At 38.7% G+C, this 23,753-nt stretch overlaps 1 protein-coding gene across 29 annotated transcripts in view; it reads right to left on the bottom strand.

Moving 5' to 3' along the window:
• kcnma1 (potassium calcium-activated channel subfamily M alpha 1) overlaps positions 1 to 23,753 on the bottom strand; it is a 657,167-nt gene that overhangs the window by 348,069 nt on the left and 285,345 nt on the right. For all 29 annotated transcript variants that reach the window (XM_062977442.1, XM_062977440.1, XM_062977441.1 and 26 more), the window contains exon 3: positions 11,134 to 11,195. In XM_062977442.1, coding sequence (XP_062833512.1) covers positions 11,134 to 11,195 — 62 coding nt within the window. The remainder of the gene's footprint in view (positions 1 to 11,133; positions 11,196 to 23,753) is intronic.

Below are 23,753 nucleotides of genomic sequence, written 5' to 3'. Positions count from 1 at the left end.
TATACCAGGAGAAACTAAAATTGTACATATCTGATGCAACTGATATAGTATGGCATTCAAAGTACATATTCTTTTTATCTACTTTTGTCTCACTTGAATATATATATCTCCAAGTTCATATCATTCTGATTGTTGCTTTGACATGACTAGCTATGAAATCACCAGCCACAAGCATTTATATAATGCAACTATGGACCTCATCACATTGATAAGGGGTAGTGGGTGATTTGCCAGCCTCCGTGGTGAATCCACGAGGCAGTGGAGCAATCCTGGTGTCCCGTCTCAGTCGCAGTGATGCTTCCCCATCATACATGGGGAAGTGTTGCAATGCAGCTTCCCCTGCGCTGGCCCTGTTGATTCCTACAGAACACGAAATGCCTCCCATGTTCAAAGGGAAGTGTCCTACCATACTGTCAGGACATTTCCTCCATTGAGCCTCACTGGAAGTTGCTATACATCATGTGATGGTATCCAGTGGAAAGTGTCATGGCAACAACCTAGGATGTCTATTTGCCCTTGGGTGATGAGGTCATATGAAGTAGCAACTGCACTGACTGAAAAGAAAGAATGTATATCCATCAAAGTAGGTCTAACAATCATTGCCCGTGTTAAGGAAGGATTACAATGGCAGAAAACTGGTTAGCAGGTCTCTGACATAGCAGGACATCCTGGTGACTTAATTATAAGAACTGATGATTGCTTATTTTTATCATTGTCAATGCTTATTTAACTTGATCTATCATTTAAGTAAAATATTCATGAACTAGAATTGTATGTTTCTTTCCTTTGAATGAAACTGTAATGGCATTACTGTTTTCCAGGGATGCAGTTCCATATGGCCTTTTCTGGCACAAGAAGCTTTCCCATTTCCCACTCCCCCAGTTTCAGTTTATTTGATCTTTGCTTCTCACTCACAAAAACCAAACACCACAAATATTTGTTGAGGTGCTATACCCATGAAAATTCTGGCATGACTTTTACTAAACACAAGACTTGGCTGGAAATGTGTAGAGGATAATATTTCACTGTCTTTGATTGTACAATGGGCTGATAGATCTCTCTTCAGCCTTTAATGTAAGAAATTTGAGGCAGACTATCTTACTCAAGGGAGCTGAGTGCAGCATTTATGTGTAACCACCACGCAAGTGATGGTAATTCCCCCTCCCAACATAGAAAGAAGTTTTCTAGTAGCAACTTAGTTTGACCTTCTTCAAGAAATCGCTTTTCTTGATAAAGAGGTTCTTATTCATTGTTCTACTATTTCCAGAAACTGAAAAATTGGTCTAGTAGTGGGAGGAAAGCATTAATTAAATGGCCTATATATAAAATTCAAGCAACCCCAAAGACCAATTTCACCAACTTTATGTGAACAGTCCTGGCAGATCAGACCAGTGGTCTATCTAATCCAGCATTCCCTTTCATTGACAACCAGCCAAAAGGAAAACCTTAGGCAGGATGTGAATGGCAAAGCATCCTTTTGCATGTGCTTCCCAGCAGATTATATTCAGTAGCAAGCTATTCCTAATACTAGAGGTAATATATATATATAGCCATCATGACTCATAGACATTGACAGTTTTATCCTCCATGGAATTATCTAATCTCTCTTAAAGGCATCTGGATAAGGGAGGTCATCATTACAACTTTTGACAACAAATATTTAAAATACACTGTGAAAAGAAGCACTTTCTTTTGTACTGTATGTCCTGTTGAATTTCACTGGGTTCCAATAGTATTCATTTTTTTCACACCAGGCCTAATTTTGTATACACCTTTTGTATATAATTTTTTTATTCCTCTTCTAACCACCCACCCAAATGAAATTTTGCAACAACTGTGCACTGGGTCTATATTTCACTGGACAGTCCATCATAAATAATGTGCATTCCCTGCTTAGTCACCTCAATTTTGATGTTGTAGTAGAGCCTGTGAGTAACATTACAAACAGTAGTATGGGTGCCAGAAGGTGAAAAGGGGTTATTGAGAATTAGTAATGTCACAATGGTGGTAAGCATTTCATTGTTTATTTTTACTTCGAATATGTTGCTCTATGAAAGTCATTTGTGGGGATTTGGGGCCATTTTTTCTACATTTAAACATATTTTTTTATTATGATAATGTTGTAGTAGAGCCTGTGAGTAACATTACAAGCAGTAGTATGGGTGCCAGAAGGGGAAAAAGGGTTACTCGGGAGCAGGAATCTGATGATGAGCAGCAGAGAAAGAGGATCCGGGACATACTTACAGCATCTACAGATGAAGAGTTGTTTGAAGGATTCTCTGGGGACAATGGGTCAATGAGTGAAGGAGAAGAAGGAGACACCATGGATTGGATTAAGATAAGAGAAGTGCAAGCTATTTGTGAGGCACCAACAACTACTGATACCTTTATGGGGTTCTCTGGGGGTGAAGACTGGCAATCAGGGGATCCAACTGAGTCTTGGGGGGATTTAAGTCTTGACAGGAGATGGAGGAATTGGAGGGAAAGTCAAGGGAATTCACATGAAGAGCTGGGAGCAGCTGCAGGGGATAGTGATGGGGCAGTGGTCAGTTCATCTTCTGTTAATGATTTGTAGATAAAAGTGGGTTCAGGGGTGAGGGGTCTTTGCAGAAGGCAAGGTGTTGATGTGCGTTCGTGTGCCCAGTATTAGGAAATATTCTTGTAGTCTTGCTGTTGCCTATTTTGTGTTCGGCATTGGATTCGGATCTGCAGTTTGGAACTGGACCGGTTTGGCTAAAGACGCTGCTTCTGCAGAAACTAGAGTGACGCTGTTTTGCATTTCTCCTGCTTTGACTCTGGACTTCGGCTGATGATGCTTCTCTTCCTGCGACTCCTTTTGTTAACCATTTGTGTACTGTGCCTTGTTTTGCCTTAGAGTGCTTTGTTTGACTTGTTGCTCTTTGCATCCAGCTAATCTGGATTATAAATTCTGTTTTGAAGTCACTTTTAAGTCTGGCCCTTTAAGGTGTCTGTGATTCCAACATCTGACCCTATCGGCATATGCATGAAGATCTCAACAGACCCACCACCATTTTATATGTGCATATACTGAACAGCATATGACATTTAATGCTAATTTTCCTCAAATTGGAGAGATCTTTTAAAGGTTTTTCATTATTTCTATTTTTCTGCTTCCTCTTGTTCTTTCTGTCTACACTACTGATGTCATAAGGATATCTGGCTTCATTAGTGCTCATCGCCAACTTTATAGCTCCTAATGATATATGTACAAATTTAATAAGCATCACTTCCAATATAAATATTTGGAGGTGTGAACCTCCTGTTTACATTGTTCCATTGTGAGAAATAATAATTAACTGTCCAAGGCACATCAGACAGGAAAAAATGTTCTATATCTTAAGGAAGAGAAATGAAATGCTTGAATGAAAGGGTTGGTGGAAATCAGCTAACCAGGATACGCAAAGTATGTAGTATCTTCAAACAGATCATATATTAGTAACAATTAGTTCAGTTGTATAGCAGAGAAACCTCAGGAGGAAGTTGCAGCTTCTACACAGGGTCTGAACTGAATCAAAATATAAAACAGAATCTAAGTAATTTATCAAGTGATGTGTTTAAAATTACATAGGGCAGATTGATCACATATAAAAATATGGTATTGTCTATTCCTGGCCTACACATATGATCTATAAACACAACCTATTGTGTAAATATGATGCCTTCTCACATAATAGTTCTGAAGACATAGCAAAAACAGAAGGATTATCAGACTCTTACTGGACTACCAACATGACTAAAGATTTTGTTTGTTTACCGCCTGTTTGCTTGGTCTACATTAAATTCAAAACTTGGATTTCTTACATCTTAGTGTGACAACCATTGCACCATGCCAGCTTTCACTACATATGAACCCTTCCACTGCCCAGCTACAGCAGAGTGTGTTTTAGGTGGAAGTTATGTTGGAAGTGCTAAATGGAAAGCTGTCACAGCCTATTTAGAGTGCCAGATTCTGATCTTTTCTTATTCACTATGCCAACCTAGCAGTTCGAAAACATACAAATGTGAGTAGATCAAATAGGTACCACTCTGGAGGGAAGGTAACAGCTCTTCGGCTTAGAAATGGAGATGAGCACCAACACCCAGAGTCGGACACAACTAGACTTCATGTCCAGCATTTACTTTAGTATCATACTAAGGACTGAAAAAAAGTTGAGGTCATAATGTTGGCTGCATTCAAAGGAACTCTGAGGGTCTCACATCTTGATGGTGGTGCTAGAAGTTGGTAATGATATTCTTAGGAAATGGAATTACGACACTGCTGCTATCTTCAGACTGTTCTTCAGATGTCAGCTCCAGATCTCCTCCCATCAGTGGACCAAGGATAGTCCATGCTAAAGCAAATACTAAGGCCCCTGGTAGCTTCAGGAAATATCTTGGAAGTTGTTACCACCAACTACATCTCTCAATTTAGACTCAAAATGGGAGTACACTGGAAAAACTAAGTAGCCAAGAACTATTTCATACAACACAATTTGTAAAATGCTGATTTAACTTTAACAGCCATGGCATCTTCCTGGAGTGTCTTGGTTTGGCAATGAGGAGGCACTAGAGTAGTGGTTCTCAATCTGTGGGTCCCCAGATGTTTTGATCTTTAACTCCCCAAAGTCCTAACAGCTGTGAAACTGGCTGGGATTTCTGGGAGTTGTAAGCCAAAACACCTGGGGACTTACAGGTTGAGAACCATTGCACTAGAGTAATCCGACTGAGAATTCTAAGTGCCCCCTCCGAACTGCCAATCCCAGGATTCCATAGGATAGAATCATGGCATTTAAAGTGGAATCGGAGTGCTATACTTATGTGATGTTGAAAGGCCCCTAAATGCAGCTTCTGAAATCCATAAAGAACAATACATAGCTTTTGAAATTTTCTATTTCTTTCCTTCATCTATCTGAAATAAATAAACTTAGAGATAGAAGTAGAGACATTTGTTTCTGACCCTCTATGCTTTATGTTTCTTTGATGAGTGATGCTGTGTTCTAATCCTAATGAAAGATGTGACTGGTGCTTCAATGAATTAAAGGATATGGCTTTAAAGTTGTGAATCTTGATGTACTGAACTACATGGGATTTACTTTCAATGATGCCTTTATAGTGTTCAGATACAAGCCTGCTATTCTATATTTCAATAGGAAAACTTTAATGGAAGGGGAAATATTTGTGTATGTTCGAATTAATAGCTGCCACAAAATAATTTATCAAGACTCAGTCATACTATACTTTACACTTCCTGATCCCTGAGTTTGCCATTCAAAGGCAAGAGTTTGGAACCTAAAGGAATATGTCTGTATGATCCCTCAATTCTTTGCTCCCATTCAGTGCATACATCATTGTCAGCTCAATGGTATAAACAAACTGTTTTAGTAAAGCTTCCAGCATTCATCATTCTGCCTTGAATCTTGAGTCCAGTATTGAGAACAGAGCAAGTATTTGGATACTGATGAGAACAGAATTGCTGTTTGGATTCTAGTGGGATCAAATTAATAGTGAGAAAGCAAGTATCTAGATTCAAGTAAGCATAAAAGTAGAACACAAAAGCTTCAAGTTTGATTTGAGGACAAACTCTTAAATGGGGAGATAGTGATGTTAAGCCTGACTGGTCAATGCCCACACCATGAGCACTGTGGTCTGCGGAGGAAGCCCTGCTTTCGGTCCCACCCCTGTCTAAGGCACGGCTGGTGGGAACAAGGGAGGGGGCCTTCTCCATGATCGCCCCTCACCTCTGGAAATTCCTCCCCAAAGAAATAAAAACAGCTTCCTCTCTCCTCTCCTTCAAAAAAAAACTTTCAAAAACCTATGTACCCTAGCAATATGGAGAGCAGGAGGACTAGAATATCTTAATACAATCTTGTCTATACTGGAAACCTATCCTGGCTCAGCTGGCAATTAAATCACTCTATATTTTAATACATTTTAGTTCTCCTGCTTTCATTATGCTGTAAATGTGCTTGTAGTTATATTATGTCTATTTAGTTATTATGTTTAGGTTAGTTTAATAAGTTACCGTTGTTTTACTTATCATTTGATTTGGCTAGTTTCTTGTTCTGTCTTTATTATGGCATTGAATGTTTGCCACTTTGTTTGGAAACTGTCCTGAGTCCCCTTGGGGAGATAGGGTGGGGTTATAAATAAAGTCATTATTTATTATTATTATTATTATTATTATTATTATTATTATTATTATTATTATTGTATGACACAGCAAACAAGATAGACATGCTGGATTTCGTTTCACAAAATCACAAGTCGAACACTTCCCAAGTGTCTAGGACTGTGTGATGTATTTTCGGATGATGCGTGCAGATCCCAGTAGGGTGGCCTTTTGCAGTTGGCAGATCGTAATTTTGTCAATGTCTATTGTTTCCAAATGCCAGCTGAGATCTTTTGGCACGGCACCATATCTTTGCGTGCTCATTCTCCAATACTTTTGCAAGTTTGTGATCCCACCAGTTCTTTAATGTTGGGAGGTGGTACTTGAGGCATAAGTTCCAATGAATCATTTGGGCCACATAGTTGTGCCTCTGTTTGTAGTCTGTCTATGCGATTTTTTGCAGCAGCTGAGGATATGATCAATGGTTTCATCAGCTTCCTTGCAGAGTCTGCATTTTGGGTCATCAGCTGATTTTTCGATCTTGGCCTTAATTGCATTTGTTCTGATGGCTTGCTCCTGGGCTGCAAGGATCAGGCCTTCTGTCTCCCATTTGTGAGCCATAGCCAGGTCTTCTCCTTATCAGCTTTTCCTTCAATTTTGTCAAGGAACTTTCCATGCAATGTTTTGTTGTGCCAGCTGTCAGCTCTAGTTTGCAGTGCGGTTTTCTTGTACTGGTTTTTTGTCTGCTGTGCTTTGAGGAGTTTCTGACTTTTGACTTCAATCAAAGCAGGTTCTTCACTTTGCTTTACATATTCTGCCAGGGCATGTTCTTCTTCTTTGACTGCTTGTTTTACTTGTAAGAGTCCTCTGCCCCCTGATCTTCTAGGCAGATATAGCCAGTCAACATCACTGCGAGGGTGCAGTGAATGATGAATGGTCATGAGTTTTCTTGTTTTTCTGTCCAAGTTGTCCAGTTCCACCTGTGTCCAATTTATAATGCCAGCAGTATATCTTATGACAGGTATGGCCCAGGTGTTTATGGCCTTGATGGTGTTGCCTCCATTGAGCTTGCTTTTGAGAATTTTTCTGACCCTTTGTGTGTATTCTTTACTGACCAGAGTCTTCACATGTTCATGCTTGATGTTGTCCTGCTGTAATATGCCCAAATATTTATAGGCCTCTGGCTGGTGACACTTTATTGTTTGGCCATTAGGCATATTTATGCCCTCATTTTCAATGATTTTTCCCTTCTTCAATACCAGTGTCGAACATTTGTCCAAACCAAACTCCATGCTGATAGCAGTACTAAAAATTCAGACAGTGTTGGTCAGAGACTGGATTTCAGTTTCCTATTATTATTATTATTATTATTATTATTATTATTATTATTATTATTATTATTCATGGCAGAAGCAGAAAAGGTTTCTCAAAAGCTTTATGACCAGTAGTAGTTTAAATGACCTACAGGATATCTAGTGAATCATATTTTGGGGAGCCACATGAATCTAATCTTTAAGCCTGTCTGTTCTATCTTCAGACATACTTAGAAGCCACTCTGGTATTCATGCTTCAAATAAATCATCATAAATAAATAATCTCAGTTGCATTCCATCTTCTGTACTGTAAAGCTTCTGCAATGCCAGAACATTATGTGTTATGCCACTGAGAAGTAAACACTTTTTTACATTGATCTTTATATCCTTCAGAGCCTGCTTCAGAATATGACTGCCTCACATGAGATAATTTAAGCACAAACTTGATAAGGCCCAAACAGTGTTTTCAGGTAAAGCTGCATTGGACCTGACACTCCACTACCATTGCCAAGGGCAGAGAAAGGGGAAAGTTTAGCGTGAAGACTAGACACATTCACAAGTATATCAATGAACAGTCACAGATCCAAGGAAATATGGAAGTTTTCAGTGTTTTCATGTTCACTGGATATTTCAACACATATACAGACTCAGAGATGGGTCTGATTCCTTCTCACTAGCTTACATTTAAGTAGGGGGTAGTGATGGAAAGAAATGGTACAGAATCACATTCCCCATGTTTCAGAATAGGCTTGACGGGGAACGCCTATAAAATTCTAACACTATCTTTGTGATCTTAAGAACACCACTAACACCTTTTTAAATTTTCAGTAAACTGAGTTCCACCAAACCCAGGGTTTTGAAATCCTGAAAAGTAACTCTCCCTCAGAGGACATGTTAATCGTGTATGGACTGTCATGACTTTGCTCTTTGTGTGCAGTCCAGGGTCAACAGGGGGTGCCCAGTTTAAATGGAGTAGTTAATCTATTCTGGTTTGGGTTTGAGCTTTAAAGAAGCCTCCAAGGTTTTGACACTTATCTCCAGAACAGGGTTAACACCTCACATAGCTATTTTACAATTGGATTAAAAAATCCAACTAAATTTTGTTCACTAAAACTGTGAGCAAAGCCATCACTCCATTGGTGCAGGTCCTGTATTTAAATAGATCCTACCTTGAAACTCTATCCATTTCAAGTCCATTTTAAAATTTAAGTACCAGAAAGGGCCTTTGAATTGCCTGTCCACAAGTAGCTCCTGCACAACTGTCTGTTTCAGCAGCACCCTAATGAGTTAATTGGCCATTGCCTTTCCCACTAAGATATATTTATTTCTGGGTATTTTGTATAGTTACAGAAGAATAAAAAAGACCATTTACCCTGCAATATGATTAGAACCGAAAACCTAGTCATAATTATTCCTTTCACATCTTCAACTACTACAGCACTTTTTTTCCACTAACAGGTATAGCAGTCAATGGACAACAGGGGGTGAGAGAAGAAGAAACCTCAAGAAGAGTGTTCTTTCTAAAATTATTATTCCCTGGAAGCACCATTGAACAAGTATCTTCAACTGTATTTGCAAATGGCTATAACTGAAGTTGCAATCTGTGCAGATATTTTTGAAGAATTGTGCTCAAAGCAAATTTGCTTGTGCTTTTTTTCTTAGTGTGTGAAATTGCTGATCCCGCTTTTCTAGCCATTTCATGTGATTGGTGCTTCTCCCTCTTTTTTAAAGCTTACCAGGATAAAGAGGAAGAGAAAAGTGATACAAAGAGCAGCAGCCAGGATATTAATCAGCATCAAATTAATATTAGAGTGGTGATGAGAGGGCATTAATTTGTTCTGCAGCATTGAATGTGCTACTTTCAAAGTGATCATTGGATTCAAATATGGTAATGCTTAGTGTCCAATGTTAAGAAGTCCTACTGCAATACTACTTTTGCACCCAATTTTGCTTTTTGCCTTGCACAGCAGACAATAGGATATCATTTAAACCATATCCAGTAATACCTACATGGAAACATACACACGTGCATCAAAATGTGAACATGCTATTCACATATAGTATGGCAATCAATCCTATCTTCCACACACAGATGACACAAATATCTGCAATATGGGTATATTACATTCTTGTCTTGGGTAACCACTAGATATCATTTAGAAGTTTTATTCATTTCACTGGAAAAACTCAAATCTGCATGAACCTCTTCCATCCAAACACAACCTAAAATTGTTCTATTAATTGATATCATCCATATGTGTCACAGAGGCAATATTTGGTGCATGCAATCTTTCTTATATTAAAAGCACAACCATGCTAACCTTATGGTTGTAATTATTAACTAGATTACCTCACAAGCAAGTAACAACAAAACATCATGAGCTTCATTTGTAATACTGAACCATAGAAAGACTATATGAAGAACCCATGGGATTTTAAAAGCATATATAAGCAAAACAAAATTGTTTTTCCAACCACCACTACTAACTCTCACCCACAAAACAATGTATTATGATATATTGTTTTCGGGATCCTACATTACTCTCTTGACTGGATAACATGACAGAATAATTTATCAGCTGAATTTGTTTAGCTGACATCATCAGGAACAACACAAACAGAATATCTACTATTTATTGAAAATATTTGAGAATGTCTTCATTGGCTGTGATAATGCCAGAAGTGCAAAGCAGCCACTTCAAATTGCCACTTCCTTTCCAGAACTTTCCATAGCTCACATTATCTGTTTGTGCCTCAAAACAATAGCTATCAATGATGAGAAAAATATGGAATACACTAACATCACAACACAGTGACAGTTTTAATATATTCTGGAGAAGGGAAGAGGGAGAGGACTGGTACATAATGAGACATTATGCAACAGTAGTTATGCATGTCACTTATAATATCTAATTTGGACCTTAATAGTTACACATCCCTCCTGATTCTCATTGGGGTAGCCAGTGGATAGGCTGTTGTAGGGAAGGTGAATACATATTTGGTTTTATGGCTGCTCCTCTTCCAGCTACAATAACTTGTTTGAGAGCTCTTCCAGGGCTGGATCCTATTCCAACAAAGGTTTTGTATTGAAGTGGCCTTGTACAACTTGGAAGAGCTGAGGAAGAGGAAGCCATAAAACTGAGAGAGAATTTGTTACCCTTAGAACAGGCCTGCAAAACCTGTGGCCCTCCAGGTGTTTTGGACTTCAGCTCCCAGAATTCGTGGCCATTGGACTAGAGCTTCTAGGAGTTGGAGGCCCAAACACTTGGATGGCCAAAGGCTGTGTAGACCTGCTTTAGAACAATGAATCGACAGATGCCACTCTCCCCCCACTTCTTAGATATATTTTTCATTGATCAGGTATTTGGCTCTTAAAAGACTCTGTTTCATCACTGTTTAGCACTGACTGAAAGAAGAGGCATTCTAAATCATACATTTTCTGAGAACTTAATAATTATTTCTTTCCTTTTGTCTCCATCACAAAACATGACAAATAAAAGTAATTCCAAAATTCTAAAAATAAAACTCATTTCTAGCATCTTTGAAACTAAAGCAGGGAGATAGCAGTGATTCCACCATCACCACCACCCTCCCCTGGCGACCTTCTCTTATTGTAGGCAAGTAATGAACACAAAGCCTAGAGCTAAAGTAAAATTTGGTAATTGCTTCAGGGTGGGGATAGGAGAACAGGAAATGTATTAAAATACTCACTTTGACGAATCTATGAAGTATATTACAAGAGCACCAATACTAAGAGCGAAGACTAAAACAACCTGCAAAAATAAAGAGAAAACACAGTCACTTTACAAGGGACAGCTAAAGCATTTATTATTTATACAAACAAAAAGGAATGAAAAAATAATTCATGGAATTTCATTGTCTTCTGCTTTACCCAAAATAGGAACAGTACTTGCAGGGCCTGACAGGACCACAATGGAAATCCATGTACATATGGACATAGCCAAAGATATCTAAAACCTCAAAGCAGACAAAGCAGATGGTGTTCAGTTCTCGTAATATAATACTAAACATATAATGAGCAATTTGCTGCCTTATAATGGTATCCTAAATCTGTTGTCTAAGACAATACACCTCACCCTACTAATTGGCCCAATACGTATCATATAAATATCTCTCATATCAATGTTTGTAATCCCTGGAGCTTTCAAGAGAAGGGTTTTGCACAAGACCACATCCTGTCATTGAATTAGGCTATGATACCTACAATATTACTACTTAAATTAGAGCTCTCTCCAAAATACAACTACAACAATAATATGCATGTTTCATACAGGTCTGCCCACACATTTCAATTAGGCATGTGCAATCCAGAAAAAATGGTTCTATACTCTGTTCAAAAGTAGGGGGGCGCTGGCGCTTTGTTTTTAAAGTCATTTCTGAATTTTGAAGGCAAAAAGTTCAAAACTTTCTGAAACTTCCGAATCTTCGTAAGTACCTTGTTAATGGTGGATGAGCATGAAGGAAAACATTACTGTCAATGAGGAAACTTGAGGGGCTTCTCTCTGTGTCATTTCTGAGCTATTCTGATGAAACTTGCTACAGTGGTAGAACACATTTACCACTGCAAGCTAACCAAATTTCAGAACATTTAACCGATCCTCAGATTTTTGGTGAATTTCCAAAGTTTTTATTAAAAAAATTTTTTAATAATAACAAAAATCTGTTCCTGGTTTGAAAGTGTTATTTCCTGTTTCATTGGGTTGTCTTTACTTTGAAAATAATTGTTCTACTTCAGAAACTTTGTTTTTGTGGCTGAAACTTTGTTGAATTGGTGGAGAGAGACTCAACAAACCATAACGTGCTATGTATAGGATAATGTCCTTTGCGCAAAGACAAAGTTTTGGCAGTGTAATAAAGTTTTGCCATGTTATTATGACAGAACCAATTAGGAAATGACATTTATCAACCAGGAACAGAAATCATAGCACACCATCAAACCACTCCTTACAGATGGCCATCAGCCTCTGAATAAGGAAATCTGTTCCCGGTTTGAAAGTGTTATTTCCTGATTGATTGGGTTTTCTGGGGATGCGAGTGTGTAACTTGCCTAAGATCACCCTGAGTGGGGAATCAAGCCACAATTGTAGTCCAACTCTCAAATCACTACACTACACCATGCTGTCTCTCTCTCTAAACTTCTCATACCCTCCAAGAATTCACAAATGAAAATCAGGATACCTATGGCCAAGCAACATCCAAGTTTGGTCAAGATGGTCAATGTTATTAATAAGGAAAGAGTGAGGACAAAAGGGGGTGGGGAATGTCAAGAGGAGAGAGGAACTGGGACATCTGGGGAATGGAGGCTCCTTTCTCCCTCATTTTTAAAGCTATTGTGGTAAAACCTGCTACAATGTTAGAACATATTTATCTCTCTTTGCCTATCAAGTTTCATAATGTTTCACCCATCCACTGATTTTTTGGGAAGTTTCTTAAAACATTTTTTTAAAAGACTACAAGAACGATACCTCTGCCTCCCCCTCCATCAGTCCTGATTCGCTGAAAGGCATGCCAACATGTTTGGCTTCACCTCTCAGTGGGGCTTGGCCACAGCTACATCCAAAGACATCAGAGACTTAAGAATTGAAGGCTCCTTTTGATTCAAATTCTTAATATTGGGAAGGCAGTGAGCAGGTAGGTCAGAACTCGCTTCAAAGGTGCTTTAGATCCAAATTAGATCCGAATTTAACAAAATTCCGAACAAATTGTGCAAGCCTAATTTCAATGTTCTACTTTAAGCATCTCATGAAACTTTTTCTAAAAATATATTGTTGAAGTGAACTTTTGGATACAGTCTTTAACAGTAGTATTCTAGAATACATGTTTTACACTCAAGATTCTGTGGGCTGAATTCAGACCTCTACGTCATTTTATGGGGCCCTCCAGATGCTGGACCACAACTCTTGTCTAGTCATTAGACATAATGACTAGAGATAATGGGAGTTGTGATACAATAATATCTGGAAAGCTGCAATTTTTCCTGTTTAGTCAGGACAGTGGGGTTTGCACTAAGTTACAAAGCTTGTGGATAGGATGTCCTTTTTTCTTTCCCCAGACTCAGAGCCACAAGTATTAATGGTTTGCAATTTCCATTATCCCAGTCCACATGGTAGAAAATTAAAGGTGATGGGAGTTGTCATTCAATAACATCCAGGGACCCAAACTGGGTAAAAACTAAATAACGCTGACCACTATGTAAAAAAATACATAGTTGGCCCTCTATATCAATAAATTCAGTTGCCCCTTGAAGGTAACCATAAGAGTGATTTGGCCCTCAATGAAAATGAGTTTAACATCCTGTGCTAGGACATTAGCTATTAGATAACTAAAACTGAATCTATGGCAGGTTAGAGGGCCTAGTGGGATTCATGTGAAGAAAGCAAAGAGACTTTATCTGAGTGTGCTATCTGGACCACCTCAGATTTGAATATCTATATTTCTCAGTCATCTAAAGACTCAAGGTCTGAAGCCTGGGAGATATGTTTTGCCCTTAACACCAAATGAATAGGAGTACATTCTTTGTTATGAATCTTCTGGGGAGAATAAGAGTTGTTGCAGTTAGGGCTTTGTTTTTGGGATTTTTTAGCTATGTAACATGAATGCAATTGCGTATATATGGCTTCGCAAAAAGGATTTCCATCAATTTACCACAAACAGCAGGTAATCTGAGTTTGGAAGATATCTTACACTGCCATTTCTGGATGAGGCACCATAGTGTGCCTAGACTGCAGTCCACTCATGGATTTTATTATGAAACACTTCTGGAAATATATTTCTTAGTCTTTACTATGGGTGAAACAAGTGCCTGGTCACCCTGTGCCATTATTAGTTTTGAATACATTACAATCCATTGCATTTATTTTATACTCTTTCTAGATAATATGAGTGTCATATGTATATTTACATTAACCAGAGCAGCTAAACTGTTTTGTGTAAAGACAGGAAATAGATTATTAGTAAGCATAGCAACCTCTAACTGGATACAAGATAAGTTGAGCAATACAATTCTAGGCATTCCAGCTCAAAAATAAAGGCTCTATTGCAGGCACAGGCAAACTTTTTTTGCTGAGGGCCTCATTGTGGACCTGGGAAGGACAGGCAGGCCAGCCTGCGAGTGGAACCAAGGGTAGTTGGTGTAGGGGTAAAGCAATGGGGCATTTGATGCAAGGGCATTTGGCACAGGGAGGGTCCTTCTTGCAGCCTAGGGGTGCAGCAGCCCGCCATGTCCCCAGGCTGAGAGGAGGAGACATGCAGTTGCCAAAAGCTCTTCAGAGAGCTCTCGACAACTGCGTGTCTCTGCCTTGGTCCTCGTCTCAGCCTGGGGGCACAGAAGGCCACAAGGTCCGCCTGTTGAAAGGAGGGTTGAGGAAGACGAGAGCCAGAGGAAGGAGCCCAAGGGGCTGCATCTGGCTCATGGGCCTGAGTTTGCCCATGCTTGTTTTATTGCATTTACTCCTAATAAAATGTTTTTCAAAGATACTATTAGGAACAACAAGAAGTAGGATAAGTTGGACATTTTGTACAGAAATGTAGTAGAACAATGTGGAATGTGATAATAATGGGTGAACCAGCACCTTTTATTAAGATACAGCTTGCAGTGGAGTCCCCAGGTGCACAGTAGGTTAAACTCTTGTGTTGGCAGGACTTATGATTTGAAGATTTGGTTGCTGACCTGAAGCTTGCCTGTTTGAACCCAACCCAGGGAGAGCGTAGATGAACTCCCTCTATCAGCTCCCACAAGAATGGTAAAAACATCAAAAAAAATCCGGGTGTCCCCTGGCCAACGTCCTTGCAGACAGCAAATTCTCTCACACCAGAAGCAACTTGCAGTTTCTCAAGTCACTCCTGATACACACACACAAAAAAAACTTGCAGTGAAAGAACCACAACTTATCCAAAGGTTATATCAAAATCCATAATTTTGGCCCCCAAACCTGCCCTCAATTTATACATTATGTCAACTTATATATGAGTATATACAGTAAGTCTATAAATAAGTTTCTTTACACAATGCTGAAGTTTAAGCATCTCTTTCTATTTTAGGATGCCTGCTGTAGCCAATCTTGTTCTCTTTCAGTTTCTGTCTTACTCTTTCTTCGTGGAACTCTTAGAGCCAAGTCAGTATGCAATGTACTGGCAATTTATAAGAATCCTGCTGTGACAGTTTCTGGGTCAGCAGTGTGATATCTGAAAGGCAGGGCCTTTGGTAGGATGCAAGCAAAGCAGGTAGATCCACCCCAAATCAACCATGTCCAAGGACCATTACATCCATCCTCCCTTGTCACAGCAATCCATTCTATGTGGGCAGAGAATCTTTGATTTTCCAGATGTTTTGGATTTTCCAAGTCTTAGCAGTCAACATACTTAATACATTGTGGCAACTGGATTCCAAAACACAAAACCACAAGGTCCCCATGCTTGTCATAACCATGCAGAGACTAAGGACCTCCATGTGATGCTGGGGGACAGTGAGGGGATCCGCGAGGCAACGTGGCAAATCTGCAGGGCAGCGGGATAAACCATCGGGCAGCACCCCGCATTGCCCCCTTACCGTCCCATGCTGAAATCCATCTGGTCCTGGATTACTCTATGAGAACACCTGTCATCTCAGGACAAGTGCTTAGCATGCTGCCAAGACACAGCCTGCCGGAAGTAGACTTGCATCATATGATGGGCTCTCATGAGTTCTGTCCTGGCTGTGTCTTGGCAGCATACTAGGATGGGGCTTAAACTTGATGTGATGAGGTCCTAGGAGTAAAGAGGAGAGGAATAAAGAGGAGAGATTTGCACTCTGCAGGCAACACCCAGGCCAACCTTCTGTTGAGGAATTCTTAGTCAGATTTTATCTACCAAGTCTGTGAGACCTACGATGCATCAGCACTGTAGAATGAATGCAGTTTGACACAACTTTAAAGGTCATAGTTCAATGCTGTGGAGTCCTAGAAGTTAGAGTTTGGCGAGGAACCAACACTCTTTGGCAGAGATGGTGAAAAACCTTATAAAATTACAACTTCCATGATTCTATAACACTGAGCCATTACAGTTAAAAGTGAAACTGCACAGATGCATCCCTAAACCATCTCTACTGAAACCTTCAGTGCCCCAGTAGTCCTAAGTATTTAGCATCCACATAGATTGCGAGATCGTATCTCCAACCATATGTAAAGGTTGATAAGGAGGGTAGGGAAGCAAAGTCTGAACAAAAGAATAAAAATGATGAAGTTTGAATTACATATTTATGGATTGTCTCTCTCAAGACATTTTGTAGGACGAAGAGAGGGATTTTCTATGGTATTATGGCAGATAGAGATGGGAGTTTTACATGGGTTTTAGCCTGGCTCAAAGTAATAGTACCAATACTAATTCCACATGAATTCCAGGAACACATAGAAGTCAGCTGAAGAAACTTCTGCTACACAGATGGTTTTATTTTCATATCTGTTTCCTCTCACACTTTTCTATTCCTGTGACTCCCATCCTACAAAAGCTATATCTTTCAAAATATCCTGAAATAAAATGTATTAAAACTTTACAATAGTGCCATCCCAATTCTTGGAAGAATCATCTTTACTTTGATATAGTGCTTTCATGCCAGATGTCCAGCTTTAGAGATTGTGGCCTAGTTAATTTCAGAATATTTAATTTCAGGTTACAATAATTAAGTGGATGTGGGAACCAGTTAGGAACTATTTAGAGAATGTGCTAAGATGTGGAGTGGAAAAATTAAGATTGAGATTGATATTTCAAATGTAACTTCTGTAGTTTGCTGTATAAATTGCATGTACAAGGAGGGGAGAGTTGGAGTAGGATAAAACAATAAAACAACTATAAAAATTCAGAATATGTTGAATATGTCTTACTGTGAGTAAGAGGGGGAAAATTAGTAACTTCATAGAGAAAAAAAGACACAACCCTATTTGCCTCAAACCATTGCATTGTTAACCAATACCATTTCTTGAAGTGGGATAACAGTTATTATGCATAGTACACAGAAACTCTGCAGAAGCACAGAAAAGCTTATAAGTGTTGCATTATTTTGTTGGTGTGCAATTTTTCTGTAGTGCCTGCATGAGTTGAAATGAGTTATAAAAACACTCCTAAAATCCAAATCGCTAACAGATTCAGCTGTCTTGATATCCAGATTTGTATCCTCATTAGAGCCTTTCTATTCTAATTTTATCCCCCTATTTGAATAACATTTTACTAATCCTGTTGATAAGACAGACTGTTCTTGTAGAATGTGAAGCAGGCATTCTATCCAAAAGAAAAAGACAAATAAAATAGTAGAATAAACAACCCTTCCTGTAGAAAGAGCGCCTTCTTTGACTATTCTCAGTGTGTCCAAGTGGGCCTAATATTTTGCAAGTATGAAAGCTGTTTGTCATGCAGCTGCTTCAACATTTTAAAGGTCACATATAAAACCATCTACAGATATGATCAAGTTGGCTTTTTATGGTACAGGAATGCAAAAAGCTGGACTATCTTAATAGAGTTTTTAAAGCTATCTGTAATACTGATGAGGAAGCCTGCAAAAGTAAGGGGCAATTTTAGTGCATAAAACATAAACAAAAGTTGTAGTATTCTTCGTATGAAACAAGCTCACCAGCCAGCAGAGTCTTGTAGCAAAGGTGTTTATTCAAACACTAGGAAGGCTACTGAGGCTTTGGGTGCACAAAACTATATATCCCAACCATCAGTAGTTAAATACATTACAGCTGTAACAACCAGAGAGTGTGGCTTAAAGGCACAGTATACCACAGAAGTGGCCAAAATCTTTACTTCTCATTTTGGGAAATTTCTTGAGGGGAGGGGGACTACTTTGAGGAAACCTTAAGCATTATATTAATGCCATTTTGCTAATCCTGGAGATCTTGCAGGAGCAGGTACTGTAAATTTTGCAGCTTTGAGTCTCCTTGTGGAGAGAAAAAGTGGGGTATAAATAAATATCATAAACATAATAATAATAAATGGAAGAAGAAGAAGTAGTAGAAGAAGAAGTAGTAGTTATTGTTGTTGTTGAAGTTTGGTCCAGATTGGAGGGTGGGGGGCTTCAAGGTAATCCAGAGGCACGAAATGTAGCCCTGAATCCCATAGCTACAGATGTCCAGTCTGACAGTTATAGTCTAATGCAAACTCTGGTTATATCTGTGCAGGCTACACAGCCATGGAAAGGATCTGAGTACCAATGTATGTTATCCAAACTTGGAGCTTGCATAGAAATCACAAAGGCAGTTAGGTGACATAGTTCAATACAATATGGCCCAACTCTATTATTTAAGGTTTCAGGTACCCATGGGGAGTCTTGGAGCATAAACCCAGAGCCGGTCCAACAATGAGGCGAATTAAGCAGTCGCTTCGGGCTCTAAACATACGGGGGCGCAGTCGAGACTGCTTTTTCTGTTGATTTGTTGTAAAACATGATGTTTCTGTGCTTAATTTGTAAAATCTTAATGTAATTTGATGTTTAATAGGCTTTTTCTTAATACCTCCTTATTATCCAACATTTTCACTTATCCAACGCTTTTATTTTTCAGTGATTGTTTTTTGGGGGGGGGGGCAAAATTCTGTTCACCTACACTTGAAAAATACCTAGTGCCGGCTCTGCATAAACCCCATGGTTATAGTGGTTGTACTGTATATTCCTTATCTAATTCTGTTCCTATATGTACATGTTTATTGAAAGGCAAATTCCACTCAGTTAGGTTGCACTTAGATTGTTGCCATAATGCGTGATCTACCATATTAAAAATATAAATAGATGCAACTCCAGTGATCCCTTTGATGAGCTCTCCATTTAAAAATTGGTTTAACTTCTCAGTTGCAGAAACTGACACCAACTAACCCAATTAGCCATGCTAACTTACTGATCTCTGCTACTATTTATAATCTATTTACTTCAATAGAATTATACAAGGTGTAAATTGCTTAAATTGGATTTTGTTAGAGTAAATTAAAACTCTATTGTCTACAGCAAGGGGGGAATTCTGTGGCATTCCTCACTACTGGCTATTTTGGCTAGAGTTGAGGGGAGTTGCAATTCAACATCTGGGGAGCTGTACAATTCCCATCCTTGGCCTAGAGATTCATAATATAAATATTTTCAATAGGTGGCTGCAATGGCTTAATTCCATTACTAAACCACTGTGGTTTAATCAAACGAAGTATGTTAAAAGCTATCACTGTTTCAACCTGGCCAACCTACATCACAAACTGAGTGGTAATTTTTGAGACAGACTGGAGGGTTCTCCCAATCAAATTAAGTGAATTAACATAGCCTTTAATCAACTGATCATTTTTTATTCCCATCACTCTGGAAAGCAATGCCAGTGCTGAAATGTATTATGTATGTTCAGAGACAGGAACTAAGATCAATTAAGCTGGGCATTGTAACAATAAAAAAATCCAACTAAAATTAATTAAATTATTTGTTATCTAAATGGACTGTCTTAAAACTGCAAATAGGTTATTAGTTAATGAAACAAGAGACTAATTTCTCCTTTTGACTCTTTACCCAAATCAAAAGTCTCTATAGATTTTGTACAAAATTCTGCCCCCAACTCCAGCTCCTCTACATTAAAAAAAATTGCAAGATTTAGGCCACACACAAAAAACAACAAATATAAAATTCAAGCAAGCAAATACAATGTAGCCTGAATGTTATTAGGGAGCTAAAGGTAAAGGTTTCCCCTGACATTAAGTCCAGTCATGTCTGACTCTGGGGGTTGGTGCTCACCTCCATTTCTAAGCCGAAGAGCCGGCGTTGTCAGTAAACACCTCCAAGGTCATGTGGCCAGCATGATTGCATGGAGCGCCGTTACCTTCCTGCCGGAGCGGTACCTATTGATCTACTCACATTGAGATGTTTCGAACTGCTAGGTTGGCAGAAGTTGGAGCTAACGGCGGCTGCTCACGCCGCTCCCGGGGTTTGAACCTGGGACCTTTCTGTCTGCAAGTTCAGCAACTCAGTGCTTTAACACATTTCACCACTGGGGCTCAATTAGGGGGCTAGGAAAGTAGAATTTTTAAAAATCTAGAAAGGCTTTCAGAAACAAAATTACAATTATGAAGTAGGCAAGCTTTCTTGGGGAAAGCACTTCACATTCAGGGGCCCACCACTAAGGTGATACTTTCCTTGGCAATGGCATCTGAAAATACGTCTGTGTTCATAATCTTAGCATACACATAAAGACCAATCTCTGACCTTCAGTTCCTATACGAATCATCTAAGGGTCAAATTAGATGGAGTGCTGTTCAAGGTGATGAAAGATCTGTTTGTCCTAGCATATGATTGTCGTCACCTTTTTTCTGAGTTTATGTGCTTCATTTTGGTTTATTCATTGAAAGATAATTGCCACTGGCAAGGCACATTACTTAAAACCCATCTGTGAGGAAATTCTATTCTGGAAAAAAAAAAGGTTATCATAAGGAAAATTCATTCCTCTCAATCTACTTCACTCCTATTCTAGTCAATGCTGCGCTGACCTCCCTTTCAGAAGTCCTCTTTAATGCTAACTTTCTTTTGTGCAACCTCATCTGAAAGCCCATTCTTTTTGTAAAACTGTAGTGTAATATTCTAATTTTAATATTAAACTCAATGGCATACATATGCTGAAGTTCCTTTTTCAAAGATTTATTAATAACCTAGGTATAACTGTTAGTACTTAATTAATATCCTAGGGCTGAAGTCTTATACATTAAAAACGTTTCTGGGAGTAAGTCTTATAAAAGAGAGAAGGATTTCCTTCTGACAAAATTAACACAGGATTCCACTAAATACATATTTTTTAAAGAAGCACAAACATTTCAAATATTTTCTCCCCACAGAGTGAGATTGTAAGTATTTCCCAGCAAATTTCTAGGATTGTGTGTATTTCTTCGTTAAAAAATCATATGGGTTCTTTCATGGAATTTTTTTTGTTATTTTTTTACATACATGATGGCAACAGTCTTGGACAGTAGAGGCTCCCAAAGTGACCCATTTAAGATGGAATCAGGTGTCAAACAGGGATTTGTTATTGCCCCAACTTTATTCTCCATCTTCAACCCTATGATATTTCACCTTGTTTACGGGAAGCTACCTACTGGTGTGGAAGTAATCTATCAGACAGATGGCAAGTTATTTAGCCACAGCAAACTGAAAGCCAAAACCAAGATCACAACAACATCTGTTACAGAACTCCAATATGCTAATGATAATGTAATCTGTGCTCATTCAGAAGACCTACAAGCCACTTTGAACACCTCTGCACAAGCACACAAAATGCTTGGCCCTCTTACTGAGCATTGAGAAACACAAAGGGCTTTTTCAACAGGCATCAGCCAATCCCTCAGCAATGCTAGAAATTCAACTTAATGATGTAACATTAGAAAATGTTGACCATTTCCGCTACCTTGGCAACCACCTCTCCACAAAAGTCAACAGTGACACTGAAATACAACACTGTTTGAGCTCTGCAAGAACAGCATTTTTCCAAATGAAGCATAGAGTGTTTAAGGATCAGGACATCCTTAGAAACTATGGCATAGACACCCAGAATTAGGAATCTCTGACCCTTGAGTGTTCTTACTAGAGGTCAGCTGTGACCAACAAGTTGTGGAATTCGAAGAGGAACAAATGGGGGGAAAGGGGAAGAAACATGTCAAGAGGAAATTGTGTTAAGCCAACCATGACTGGGACCGCCTTTCACCTGGAAATCGATGTCCTCACTGTGAAAGAACATGAGGATCAAGAATAGGGCTCTACAGTCACCTATGGACCCACCACTACACTACACCACTACACTCGGAAGGCAATCACACTCAGACATGAGTGATCCCCAATAATTGTGATTATAATATAATGTTTTTTTCTATTGATTCTACAAACAAAAAAGGAAACCGCATTGGCATTTGGGGGGTTTTCTTTGTGCATTTTTATGCACGGCAAAAAATCGTACAGTAGCTGACAATTCCTTCAGCAAGGTATCTAGATGATAACTTTGTAAATATCTACATCCTTTAGTTGTAATACAAATCACTGGACCTTACACTCAAGTAAAAATTCAAAAACATTTGCATTTATATGAAGATATTATAAGTCTATCTTTTTCATTGACAAATCTTTATAGAGAAGAAATGTTAAATAGCATCAAGTCCTCCAATTGCCTCCTAGCTTTCAGGCTTTCTAGGAAGCAGAAAATCTATTAAAAGAGAGCCCCATCTGTTATATTTCAGTGCACAATTATTAATTCCTGTTTCCTAAGCAAATCATCCATGTGCAAATTTTACATAGAAGAAATCTCCAATTATAGCATATTCCACTGAGACACAGTTTTTCTACTATTATTAATATTGAAATATTATTTTCCATGCAGAAAAGGCTATTTTCAATACAGAAATCACTGTTTTCCTCACAAAACAATACATGCAAATTTTGCAAAGAATAAGTTTGACTTGTCTATACTCAGAAACACATTTTTTAACCATTTTTTATTTCTACCCCATGGTTAGATCTAACATAAGTTGACTTTGACTCTAGGACTGAGAGATCTGCAAGTCATGCTATCATTAACAGGCTTGTTCAAATCTTCCGGACTCAGAGTCAACGCTTTTTTGATTGAGTCAATCCACTTGGATGAAGTCTTCCTCTTTTCCTGCTGCTTTTCACCTTACTAGAGAATATTGTTTTTTTCTAGTGAGTCATATCTTCTCATGTTATGGCTAAAGTATGACAGTTTCAGATCATCTTGTGTTCTAGGGTGGGTTCAGGCATATTCACCCTAAGACACACTTATTTGTCTCCTTAAATTACTTCTAAATATTGCTCGTGTATATAACATTGGAGATTGAAGCTTTGCACAAATCAGAATCTTCTTTTCTGGTGATGTGTTTATTTTTGGTGATACTTGAATGGCTGCTCTCCAACTATTTTGTAAATATTCACTTGGTAATAATTCAATGACATGCTTATAAGCATACACCACAAGCATTGGAATGTAAATGTCCTTATAATAAAAACAATGTTTGTTAGAAGTGATCACAAAGTGACCCGACAAAGTTGGAAATGCTTGTGTGTGTTTTTCCCCTAAGGCAATATACTTACAATTATTGTTATATTTTTCTAAGAAAAATAATGTCTGTGATTTTTCATAAAAGCCCTACAAAAAGCTGATTAGCATCTTTCTGCTCTCAAATATCTCCCTCACTCCCTACCAGCTGTTCTTTCTCTGTCCCCATCCCACATCCAATTATTACCATTTGTTAGCTAAGTGATATGAGAAGGGCAGAATGTTTTACAGGAAAGAAAACTGGGGGGGGGGGGGGAGGTTAACTGC

The sequence above is a fragment of the Anolis carolinensis genome, chromosome 3 (assembly GCF_035594765.1).
Source record: "Anolis carolinensis isolate JA03-04 chromosome 3, rAnoCar3.1.pri, whole genome shotgun sequence".
NCBI classification, from domain to species: Eukaryota; Metazoa; Chordata; class Lepidosauria; order Squamata; family Dactyloidae; genus Anolis; species Anolis carolinensis.
This window is presented reverse-complemented; position numbering and strand designations above follow the sequence as displayed.